Source organism: Saccostrea echinata, unplaced genomic scaffold (assembly GCF_033153115.1).
Source record: "Saccostrea echinata isolate AGI-Se365-2 ecotype Australia unplaced genomic scaffold, CSIRO_AGI_Sech_v1 ptg000006l, whole genome shotgun sequence".
NCBI lineage: Eukaryota > Metazoa > Mollusca > Bivalvia > Ostreida > Ostreidae > Saccostrea > Saccostrea echinata.
This window is the reverse complement of record NW_026889755.1, coordinates 8,367,198-8,380,000: the sequence shown is the minus strand read 5'-3', so window position 1 is coordinate 8,380,000 and position 12,803 is coordinate 8,367,198. Positions and strand designations below refer to the sequence as shown.

Sequence of the window (12,803 nt, the reverse complement as noted above, 5' to 3'; positions counted from 1 at the left end):
ACGGGAGGGGGGTATGATTTGAGCAAAATTGAATCTACACTAACTAAGAATGCTTACATATTTTTTTTTGACTAACTGTGACTTTTTTCCTACAAGTTTAAACTTTCATTGTGGCCCCTACCTACCCCTGAGGGTCATGATTTGATCTAATTTGAATCTACACTATCTAAGGATGCTTCCATATAAATATGACCAATCATGACTTTGCTGTTCTTGAGAAGAAGATTTTTTGAGATTCTCCTATATATTCCTATGTAAAACTTTGATCGTCCACTGTGGCCCCATCCTACCCCGGGGGTCATGATTTGATCAAATTTGAATCTACACCACCTGAGGATGCTTCCATATAAATATGATCCATCATAGCTTTGTTGTTTTTGAGAAGATTTTTTGAAATTTTTCTTATATACTCCTATGTAAAACTTTGATCGTCCATTGTGGTCCCACCCTACCCCCAGGGGTCATGGTTTGAACAAATTTGAATCTACACCACCTGAGAATGCTTCCATATTAATGTGACCAATCATAGCTTTGCTGTTCTTGAGAAGAAGATTTTTGAATATTTTCCATATATATTCCTATGTAAAACTTTGATTGCCCACTGTGACCCCACCCTACCCCCAAGGGTCATGATTTGAACAAACTTGAATCTACACTACCTGAGGATGCTTCCATATAAATATGACCAATCATGGCTTTCTTATTCTTGAGAAGAAGGTTTTTAAAGATGCTCCCTATGTAATCCTATGTAAAACTTTGATCGCCCACTGTGGCCCCACCCTACCCCCGGGGGTCATGATTTGAACAAACTTGAATCTACATTAACTGAGGATGCTTCCATATAAATATGACCAATCATGGCTTTGTTGTTCTTGAGAAGGTTTTTAAAGATACTCCCTATGTATTCCTATGTAAAACTTTGATCGCCCCCTGTGGCCCCACCCTACCCTCGGGTGTCATGATTTGAACAAACTTGAATCAACACTACCCGAGGATGCTTCCATGTAAATATGACTAATGAAGGCTTTGCTGTTCTTGAGAAGAAGATTTTTAAAGATGCCCCCTATGTATTCCTATGTAAAACGTTGATCGCCCACTGTGGCCCCACCCTACCCCCGGGGGTCATGATTTGAACAAACTTGAATCTACATTAACTGAGGATGCTTCCATATAAATATGACCAATCATGGCTTTGTTGTTCTTGAGAAGATTTTTAAAGATACTCCCTATGTATTCCTATGTAAAACTTTGATCGCCCCCTGTGGCCCCACCCTACCCTCGGGTGTCACGATTTGAACAAACTTGAATCAACACTACCCGAGGATGCTTCCCTGTAAATATGACTAATGAAGGCTTTGCTGTTCTTGAGAAGAAGATTTTTAAAGATGCCCCCTATGTATTCCTATGTAAAACTTTGATCGCCCACCGTGGCCCCACCCTACCCCTGGGGTCATGATTTGAACAATCTTGAATTTACACTACCTGAGCATACTTCCATACTTTCATATTTTCTAACACATTGGTTCTTGAGAAGAAGATTTTTGAAAGCTACCATAAATTTTTCATGAATTCGCAATTATATCCCCTTTGAAGAAAGCGTGGCCCTTCATTTGAACAAACTTGAATCCCCTTCACCCAAGGATACTCTGTGCCAAGTTCGGTTGAAATTGGCCCTGTAGTTCTGCAGAAGAAGATGAAAATGTGAAAAGTTTACGACAACAACGACAACGCCACGGCCGACGACAGACAACAGACAAATTTTGATCAGAAAAGCTCACTTAAGCCTTTGGCTCAGGTGAGCTAATAAAACGGAACATGCAAAAAATAAAATGTGGGTTGCACTTAATTTAATTTCAGTGTTATAAACTATATAATTTCAAGTTGAAACAATATAAGACTGCCTTTACCTGAAGCGCTGAATGTTAAATTTTCGGTTATTTAGAATTTCTGAACGAGCATATTGGTGATTTTTAATAGGAGCATTACGTTTGCAAGTTTGCTGTGATAGTCAGAAACAAATCTTAACATTTTAGCAATGTAAATTATACACGGTACAAATCTTGATGGACCAGATGCGCTTTTCGACAAATAATGTCAGTAACTACTCTTTGTCAGTAACTACTCTATGTTTTTCGATTAAGCTACGTCACCGACAGATTTAAACAATATTGTTGAGGATATGGAGGGAAATTCACAATCTGCACAAAAGACTAGCAAAGTTGAGGGGGACGATGATATTGACAATGATGAAAAAATACACGAAGAAAATCCATACGGAGACCTGTATGTAAATGAGAGAACAATCCCAGATATAAATGTTGAGGAATTAGAATGTACTATTGAGGAAAAACGGAAAAATGAAGATGATGGCTTCAAAAGAGAGTATGCGGTAAGAAAAAGAACGACGTTTAGTTAGTGAGGGTTTGTACGATAGATTTACCATATAGTAACTTAAAGTTGACCAAGTTCCAAAAACATTTAAATGCATTTTGTATTGATTTAAATCATTTCATTTGAAAATTAGGGCATGCCTTACGGTGAGAGATACCCTTGCAACGCTGGAAAACAACCAGATAACTTACCTAAAAACAGATACAAGACAACCTTCCCTTGTATGTCATGTCTTCAAATACTGATGTTGAAGTAATAAGTGGATACATAATTCAGACGGTAGTATTTTTTAAATAAACTTAAAAAGTAATTTAAAAATTTAATACTTTCAGACGATCATTCCAGAATCAAATTATTGAACAGTCAGTCGAACTACATCAACGCTAATTTTATTGACGTAAGTGCTTATGAGATGACACTCAAAAAGTATATTATTCATGGTGCTATTAAATCATATGTACGGAAATCAGATTCTTAAAAACCTAATGGATTCCTCTGAAGCCGTTTTTTCTATTAGGAAGAAATGCTGAAAATGAAAAGCACAAAAACTAGTCTTTTAAAAGAGAAAAAAAAATCATTATCTGAAAATTGTAAGGTCTTAAAGACACTATTACATTATTTGTTAACGCTCTGTATCGAATATTTTCAGAATACTTTTTAGGATCGTTACAGATTAAAAGTAGTTTGTTATTCATCTAGGACTTTCTGTCATAAAATATTTTGTTTTTTTTTTAATTTTCAGGGTATTGATAAAATAAATGCATATATTGCTTCACAAGGTAAAGATTTCTTTCTGTTCATTGATTCATTTATTATCTTTGTATAAACACATAATACAGCAAAATTACAATTAAAGAATTAAAATTAGGGTTCTTCAAAAAAGAGGTAAATTCTTTTCATAACTTTTTATCTCGTGTCATTTCATAATCAAATTCTGTAGACATATTTTTACAAAATATCGAAATCATTTGAATAAAAAAATCAAATATATCATGCTATATACTCTATAAGTATATTTTTCCGTATGTTTAATCTATGTACACGGCCACAAATCTTCGGCGGAAATATGTCCCAATATACTTAAAGAACTTTTAAGACAAATAGAAGCTATCTAAGAAATCCACGTTATTTTCTGCGCGCGGATTAAACAGAAATTGGGACTTCGCATAATTATGACTCCGTAAAAAAGGTATACAGTATTTCAAAATTATTTTTAATTAAAGACTGCAAAAATTCGGTAAACATCTAAAATAAACTCTGATTTGTAGAGACTTTGAATCACGCAAAGGACAGTCCCAGAGTAAACAGATTATGGATTTAAACAAAAGACCCATGGACCACATCGCTCATCTGAGCAATTTGGCAAGGAAAAAGCAGAAATCTATTTAGTATTCAAAAGTTTCAACACTAAAGTGGTTTTTTTTTGGGGGGGGGGGGGGCTTATGATTTGAACAAACTTGAATCTATACCACCTAAAGATGCTTTTGAATTAATATAACTAATAATGGCTTTCCTGTTCTTAAGTAGAAATTTTTATTGATCCTTTCTATAAGTATGTTCCCCTGCTTTGGCACCTCTATAATCCTGGGGGTTATGATTTGAACAAATTTTAATCTACATTACTTGAGAATGCTTTTATTTTATTATGACCAATCACAGCTTTGCTGTTCTTGAGAGTAAGATTTTTAAAAGATTTTTCCTATGTATTCCTATGTAAAATTTTGATCACCCACTGTGGCCTTACCCTACCCCTAGAGGTCATGTTTTAAACAAACTTGAATCTACACTACTGAGGTTGATTCCATACAAATATGACCAATGGATTTGCTGTTCTTGAGAAGAAGATTTTTAAAGAAATTCCCTATGTATTCCTTTGTAGAACTTTGATCGGCCACTGTGGCCCCAACCTACCCCATGTAAATATGGCAAATCGTGGCTTTGCTGTTCTTGAGAAGATTTTTAAATATTTTCGCTATGTATTCCTATGTAAAACGTCCACTGTGGCCTTACCCTACCCCCAAGGGTCATGATTTTAACAATTTGAATCTACACTACCTGAGGATGCTTCCACATAAGTTTCATATTTTCTAGCATAGTGGGTTTTGAGAAGAAATATTTTTTTTAAGATGCCATTAGTTTACCACAAATTCGTAATTATCTCTCCTTGGAAGCAGGCATGGCCCTTCATTTGAACAAATTAAAATCCCCTTTACCCAAGGATACTTTGTGGCAAGTTTGGTTGAAATTGGCCCAGTGGTTCTTGAGAAGATGAAAATTCTTAAGCGCGCTTCACTGTTAAGGAACTTTTTATAGCAGAGCTACACGGTAAAGAATTTGAAAATCTGACAAACTAACTTAATTTACTCGAGCAATGCTTATCTAACTAAGAGTGTCAAGTATTATGGAGACAGTTTTAATGAATGGGGAAGGGCTATAAACCGTGTTTGAAATGTAGATGGAGAATATTTTTGAGTAACTTTCATTTCGTTGTTTTTGACGTTACAGTATTGTTAAAAGTGCTCCGTGGTGGGAAAGCATGTTTTTAAAGATTAAGTAACATGAGTTCCACTTGACCAAACACAGGATGTAACTCTGCCATTCAGTTAACGGAAAGGTGACTGAATGTACAAGGTGACTGAATGGCACAACTCTGCTATTCATTGACTTTTCCAGACCTTTCAGTCACCATTCAGCTAACTGAATGGTGTAGGTTCATCCTGTGAAATGAAAGAAACATCACACGTCGATGAAAGATGTATGCACATCTGAAAATGTGTTGATCTTATATTTTGTGAAAATGCTAGGAAGAGGAGGACTTTATAGACGTATTTTTTGAATGACGCTCAAGCATATCTAATTTTGCAAATATATATTTAATTCTGTATCAAGGACCTCGTCAGAACACTGTTACAGACTTTTGGACAATGATATGGCAAGAAGAAGTAAACCAAATAGTTATGGTTACCAACCTCATAGAAGGAAAAAAAGTAATTAAATCTTAAGTTTACAAGTCCCAGGAAATTGCATTTTGGGGCTGATGTGATTTTTCACAAACCAGGACAAAATGATAGCTAATTTTATAATGTTTCATCTTTACAGAAATTAATATTTAACAGTGTACCTCTAATGTCGTCAAATTAAAAAATCAGCTTTTTTTGTTTTCCTACTCCTCCTAGGATATGTAATTTTATATTCAACAGATTTTTTTAATATTTACTCTTACTTTATTAAACGTTTACTTACTAGACAAAATGCTTTAAGTACTGGCCTGATTTACATCAATCCAGTACTTTTGGTGTGATTTCCTTACGTGGGGAGGAAGAGAAAATCTATGCCTATTACAATATCAGGAAATTCAGAATTACCAATAAAGTGGTAAGTCAATAACATTTTCAATAGTTTTGATTTTACAATGAAATATAAATTTTATCAGAGATAAAGCTTCAAAATGGTGTTCTCCCCCTCAGTGTTGGAAATTAATTCACACAACAAGCTGTCCCTAACACTGAAAAGTTTCATACTAATGTTCCGGTAACATTGAATTTTTTACACTGTTTGAATAAAAATGGATCTGACACTTTAATAAAAGAATTCATTATTTCTGGAAGGATTTTTTAAAATGTAAATCACTTTTTAAAAAAAGAGATATTGTCCCCCCTCCCCCCCCCCCAAAAAAAATTGTCCTTTCTTAGGGGTCAGAACTTTACAATTTTGCTTCAGGAAGGCTTAAGTGTATTAAAAATCATATTTACAGGAAATAAATACTATGTTTTATTAAACTTAACACCAATGCAAATTATCCTTTCTCGTAATGCATATCACCCATAGAATTGAAATTGTAGAAGATTCAACATTCTTTTTTATGTTTATTTATCATCAGCAAAAGAAATCTCGCATGGTGACACAGTACCACTACACCGCCTGGCCGGATCACGGCACACCGGATCCGCTCTGTCTTGTAGTTTTCCATGATCACGTGACAAGGTCAAAAGATACACAAAATGGAGGCCCAACATTAGTACACTGCAGGTCAAATGAACAAAGTTATTTGTAAACACAGCGAACGTTTGCTCTTGATGAAAACGAAGATGTAATTTTTTGTAGAAATATATCAATGAAAGGTAGACAGGGTTTCTGCAACTTTCCCCCTTTTTAAATTTTTTTTTAACCAAGTAACACAGCAAAACTGGACTTTTATTCCATATCAAATATTCTTTGAACTAAATTGTCAACATTATTTATGTATTAACATGGAATTCTTCGTTTTATATCTAAATCATATATTTTCTTATATTTCAGTGCTGGAATTGGTCGAACGGGCACATATATCGCTATTGACGCTTTGTACAAGGCTGGCAAAACAAACAGGAAAATCAACATCGCGGAATACGTCAAGAAAATGAGGGAAAACAGAATGAACATGGTTCAGACTTATGTGCGTTAACAATTAATTAGTTAATTGAAACTTTATTCACATGTACAGTTAATGAATTTACAAAAATTACTATTCAAACACTTTAATTCTGATGAGCAGAGTGTTCTAAAATAATATTTTCAAAACGTCGTTCAGTTTACACAATTCTTTCATGCAGAATGCTTATGGATAATAATTAAATAAAATAGATGTATCAAATGCACTAATAAAGTTAAATAAGCTCAGATCTCAATCAGGAAAATATAGAAAATTAGAATGGTAGGATTATGACGAGCATCGTATGGTTTGATATTTTTTTCAATATATCAGGAACAGTACATGACTATTTTTCTGGCACTTGACTCCATATTTAAGGCGCCAACATACTTACACACCAAATCAGAATTTGTAAGGAGAGCAGAGTTAATGACACGGGATAAACCAGTCAATAAATGTGAAATAAGAGAGGAGTTCCAGGTAATTGGAAACAAACTCACAGGACTGGGAAAGAAAAAAAATAATCATAATGCAAAAATCTGATGGAAAATACTTGAAACTATATTTTGGCATATTAAATGAAAAAAATTTATATATTTGTAAAATGTATTTTTTAAATTAATACGTGTCAAAAAATGTCCAATACATACGTATCTCACTTGAAATAAATTACTGAAAAAAAATAACTTTTAGAATCTTCTAAAAGTGCGGCCCTCGTACACAGAAGTTGATTACAAAGTCGCTTTACAAAGTGGACATAGTAAATCATCTGTTCTTCCACGTAAGTAGCTTAAATCGAATCTATCTGTAATTTCCCTAAAAGACTGTCTCTTCACTAATCATTGAAAGAAATAATGAATCTTTTAATATAATTTCCCTAAAAGAACTGCCACTTCACTAATAATAGAGGCAAAAAAATTCCCTCTGATCGGTTCTAACAAAATATCTGTCATCCGTACATCTTCTGCCACAAATGATTTTTACCCGTGAAAAAGACATAAGCTGCATTCCTAACACAAAGGCTTTTTGCCATTTATGCCCTGTGACTTTGAGATTAACTTCTTATCAAGGATAAGCTGCAGATCTGAAAAAGTGGAATGGACAACCAGATTCCGGTCTGTCTTTTTTTTTCGGAGAGCTAGTTCTGATAAGAACATTATATAATTCAGGATAATTTTCCCTATGTACTGTTAAGTACGTCTACATTAAGACGTCGACAACTTTTTGAATACTATTGTTTGCTTATAAGTAATTGATACATAAGTCAGGGTTCGACACTAACGTTAGTCCGTTAGCCTCAGACTAATACATTTTTATTCGGACTAATAAAATCTGTGGCTAATTAGTCCGAACGGACCAATAAAAATTCCTGGAAAACAATATGAATAATTTACTAATGTCCGATTCTCCACAACTTTTACTGGAAAACCCCGCATTTATTTTTAGCTTTCTAGCTTCTTGGCGGGTAGTTAGACAATTTCGAGTCAGCGCTTAATTTTTCGACTGATATATATGAAGTAAAACGTTTTAGCGATCATAATTTATATGACACATAAAAGAAAGATGTCAGACATTTTGGATGTTTGTTTGTTTGTTTGTATGTTGTTTAACGCCCCTCTTGAGAATTTTTCACTCATATGGAGATGCCACCACTTGCCGGTGGAGAGCTATACTCAGCACTTAAGGCCATTGAGCAGTGAGGGATCTTTTTCTTGCCAGCACCTACTGCGACACGGGACCCCGGTTTATACGGTTTCATCCGAAGGACGGTTTTTTTTATGTAATGTAACATCGGGAACACGATCGTACTCGTTGATCACGAGATTTCAAAGAATCCGTGCTGGGGAATAAACCCTTTCACGTAAATGCTTTGTTTATTTAATAAAAGTATATTTAAAAAAAAAAGTATATTGAAATGTTTATTTTTAGATTAATGTTCCAAAACATTGATTTTTCCTTTTTTTGACGGACTCATAAAATTGCATGCGGACTAGTAAAAGTAAAGAAGCACTAGTCCGGCAGGACTAAAGCCTAAAAAAGTTAGTGTCGAACCCTGATAAGTGATTGAATTGTATAAATTGTCTCCCTTGCTAATTAGTACTCATGCATTCCTTGATGAAATTTACATGCATTGTACACCCTTGCTTTGATTAATTGCCTACTTAAATTGTAGGGTAAGTAAAAGAAAAAAATCAATTTGTTAGAAAATGCAGGTTTTTCTTTCCTTTTGTACAGTTGACAAATACAGTGTTTTCCTGTCTTCAAGTGTGCCAAAGCGTGGAAATTACATTAACGCAGTTACACTTCCTGTATGTAAAATTTTATTTTCAATCAAAGTCCTTCAGTGATAATCCGTAAAAAAAATTACTGACAATCATATTACATAATTCATTCAATATTGTAAAAATAAAAAGAATCATGTAAAAAAAAATTCTCTTAAAAAGTCCCAGGGACATGATTTTTCCTTCCTTTTAACTAAAAAAATCTTTATATTCAATTAAGAAAGTGTAAAGACATAACGATTTTTATTGTAACCGAGATTTCATTATACCCAAATTCCATAGGGAAGTTTTTACTTCAAATGACAAATGTTTTCAAAACTCTACGTGAACCTGGGTAAGAATCTCTTTAGTGAAAATTTCTTTTGCTAAATCAATACAAATGCTTTTCTTTACTTAAGGCAAAGATAACCGCGTCTCAATTATGTATTTGTAGTCTTATACCAATCCCAACGCGTTCATAGTGACACAATATCCCTCGTCAGAGGACGCTGTAGACTTCCTGCGCCTTCTCACTGATCACGAATCTGATTTGTTGATTTGCATGGATCCTCTCAATGATATTAAGCCGGTAAGTAAATGAGTCATCGTTGAGATTGTGTTTAAAATTGTTTTAACAAACACAAAATGTCATTTTTGAATTGACCTATTTACCTCATTCCATTTTCTTCATTTTGACAGATCAAAACATGGCTACCAGTCACCAATAATTCGAAAACTGTGTTTCCTTTTACTGTACAATGTGGGCATCAACAGGTTACTGATATTAAATGTACGACAATCAGTATTACACAGAGAGGGGTAGGTAAAAATAGTATTGCTGGGCTACGTTTAGAAAATGTGGATTCAAATCAGTTCGATGTAAAGATATTTAAAATGATATTTATAAAATGATACCAAATCCATTGCCATTCACAATAACACTAAACTCAATTTAAACTTTTCAGTCGGACCAAGGATCTCCAGTATCGATTGTGGAGCCAAAAGGAAGCTTGAAAAATGCACAGCTTTCCCAGGCTTCAGAACAGATGTTACGTATGGTTACCTTTGCACTACAGAGTGACACAGAGGGTGCTATTACCATAGTCAGCAGGTGATTGATGATATTGATAGTAGGATTTATCTGTATGGATATTCGTCAAGATTTGATCAAGACAAATAAGATAAATTTACATGGCGATCTATAGAAAGTTAGTCTTTCTAAAGAATGTTTAATGAAGGAACCATAGTTGTGTTTATAGAATTATACTATATCTATAAGATTAATATTTGCCGTAAATTCAAACGTTTAATCAGCTTCAATATTTCGACAACTTGACCCTGACTATTCTGGTGATGACAATGCATAATGCATGTAACATACATAGTATTTGTTTTCTTAACAATGGAGTAATAGAAATGTTAACGTGTATTTTAAAAAAAACAAACAAAACTTACCCTAAAATATCTTTCATTTTTTAAAAACACATATTTTTAAAGGGATTGATTGATTGATTGTGTATTGTTTTACGTCCCATTCGAGAATTTTTCACTCATATAGAGACGTCACCATATACCGGTGAAGGGCTTCAAATTTTGACCTTTACTCGGCACTCAGGGCCATTGAGCACTGAGGGATCTTTATCGTGCCAACGCCTGCCGTGACACGGGGCCTCGGTTTTTAAGGTCTCATCCGAAAGACCCGCAACTTTCACTCCAAAGTGCCGAGCGCATGGCGAAGGAACAGTTGCTACCTATTTTTTATCGACTTAGGTCTGTCGCGGCCAAGATTCGAACTCACGACCTCCCGATCACGGAGCGAGCGCTCTACCGACTGAGCTACCGTGAACGGTTTTTTAAAGGGAAGATATTTTGATAATCTGTAGAAGTTCGTACTTCTATGTGCAGACTTTATTCTAATGTTCTTATTCATAAAAAATATGTATATAGGAAAAAAAAGACCCCTTGTAAAATATTATTCTGAAAGAATGAATTTTGAATATATTGAGTTAAATCTAAGGAAAACATCAAGCAATATTTGATTAATTTTATTAGTTGCGACATAAGAATGTTGACGATAAAAAAATTGCTTTTGATTATCAGTGACGGTGCATCCCTATGTGGAGTGTTCTGCTCTGTATACAATGTACTACAACAGTTGTCTATGGACGGAGAGGTGGACATTTTCTCTACTGTTCGTCAGTTACAGATAAGACGACCAGAACTCTGCTCTTCCATGGTAATTTTTCATCATTAAAACATAAAAAAAAATATATTTCATATATATACATTAATATTCTCTGAAAAGCTCCACAAAGAAATGCAAAAACCGAAATAAATAAAAACATAAAATCTTTAAATAACTATTGTTTATATTTTAAGATGAGATGATAATTAATTTCTGAATTTCACCTTTCATAAGTAAGTTTTCTGTTTTTCATTGGAGGTAGAAACGGTCATAAAAAAAGTTAGGGGCAAAAAATCCTTCTATGGACTCTTTTATTCTTATTGTGAATTTGATATTTTCATTCTTATATGGTTTTTAAGGAGGAGTACAGAATGATTTACGGTGTCGTGTTGGATTACATCCGGGTACAAGAAGACTCATCTAAGGAAAATGTTTACTACAACCAATAAAAAGCATCGTCGTGCAAGACTGTTTTTAGAAATATGAATATTTTCTATCTGTTATTTTCTTTCATAAGAATGAAATATATTTCTTTTTATATGAACAGTCTTTTGTATGTTCATTATCAAAACAAACATTATTATACTTTTATTTATTGATACAAAATAAGGCCTTGTTTCTATAGGTAAAATATACATGTATATGTATGTTCTGTATCTCTATTATAGAATGTTAAACTTTACATTTAAATGATTATATATTACGATTTTAAACGTATGATAGACTTGTGTAATATAACAATATTATGTTTATTATGATTCAAATTTTTTTATGCCCCCGGATCGAAAGATCCCGGGGGTATATTGTTTTTGTCCTGTCTGTCTGTTTGTCTGTCTGTCTGTTGTCAACTTTAACCTTGCCCATAACTTTTGATTGGTTGGAGCTATGACTTTCATATTTCTCATGTGTATTCCTTGTGACAAGACCTTTCTTTGAGTACCATCATATTTGACCTTTTGACCTTGACCTTGGAGTTTGACCCCTTTTGCAAAATATTATGAGACTTTAACCTTGGCCATAACTTCTGAACAGTTGGTGCTTGGGGTTTCAAACTTCACATGTATTTGTGACAAGGCCTTCCATTGGATACCAACAACTTTGACCTTTTGACCTTGACCTTGGAGTTTGACCTACTTTTGAAAACACTTTAACCTTGGCCATAACTTTTGAATGGTTGGAGCTAGGGCTTTTATATTTCACATATGTAATTCTTGTGACAAGACCTTCCTTTGGACACCAACCACAATGACCCTTTGACCTTGACCTTGGAGTTTGACCTACTTTTGAAAAACTTTAACCTTGGCCATAACTTTTGAATGGTTGGAGCTAGGGCTTTCATACTTCAAATATGTAATCCTTGTGACAAGACTTTTTTTTTGGATACCAACCACTTTGACCTTTTAACCTTGACCTAGGAGTTTGACCTACTTTTGAAAAACTTTAACCTTGGCCATAACTTTTGAATGGTTGATGCTTGGGCTTTGTTACTTCACATATTTAATCCTTGTGACATAACCTTTCTTTGGATACCAACCACTTTGACTCTTTGACCTTG

At 34.1% G+C, this 12,803-nt stretch overlaps 1 protein-coding gene across 1 annotated transcript in view; it reads left to right on the top strand.

The window, feature by feature from the left end:
* Positions 1-11,818, top strand: part of LOC133180493 (receptor-type tyrosine-protein phosphatase T-like) — a 16,193-nt gene extending 4,375 nt beyond the window's left edge. The window contains exons 5-20 of the mRNA XM_061315005.1: positions 2,142-2,389; positions 2,525-2,612; positions 2,724-2,788; positions 3,134-3,170; positions 5,281-5,378; positions 5,638-5,766; positions 6,272-6,420; positions 6,691-6,826; positions 7,136-7,282; positions 7,496-7,583; positions 9,038-9,111; positions 9,518-9,652; positions 9,763-9,882; positions 10,029-10,174; positions 11,164-11,299; positions 11,608-11,818. Of these exons, the coding sequence (XP_061170989.1) occupies positions 2,142-2,389; positions 2,525-2,612; positions 2,724-2,788; positions 3,134-3,170; positions 5,281-5,378; positions 5,638-5,766; positions 6,272-6,420; positions 6,691-6,826; positions 7,136-7,282; positions 7,496-7,583; positions 9,038-9,111; positions 9,518-9,652; positions 9,763-9,882; positions 10,029-10,174; positions 11,164-11,299; positions 11,608-11,697 (1,886 nt within the window). The 3' untranslated portion in view covers positions 11,698-11,818. The remainder of the gene's footprint in view (positions 1-2,141; positions 2,390-2,524; positions 2,613-2,723; positions 2,789-3,133; positions 3,171-5,280; positions 5,379-5,637; positions 5,767-6,271; positions 6,421-6,690; positions 6,827-7,135; positions 7,283-7,495; positions 7,584-9,037; positions 9,112-9,517; positions 9,653-9,762; positions 9,883-10,028; positions 10,175-11,163; positions 11,300-11,607) is intronic.
* The last annotated feature ends 985 nt before the right edge of the window (positions 11,819-12,803 follow it).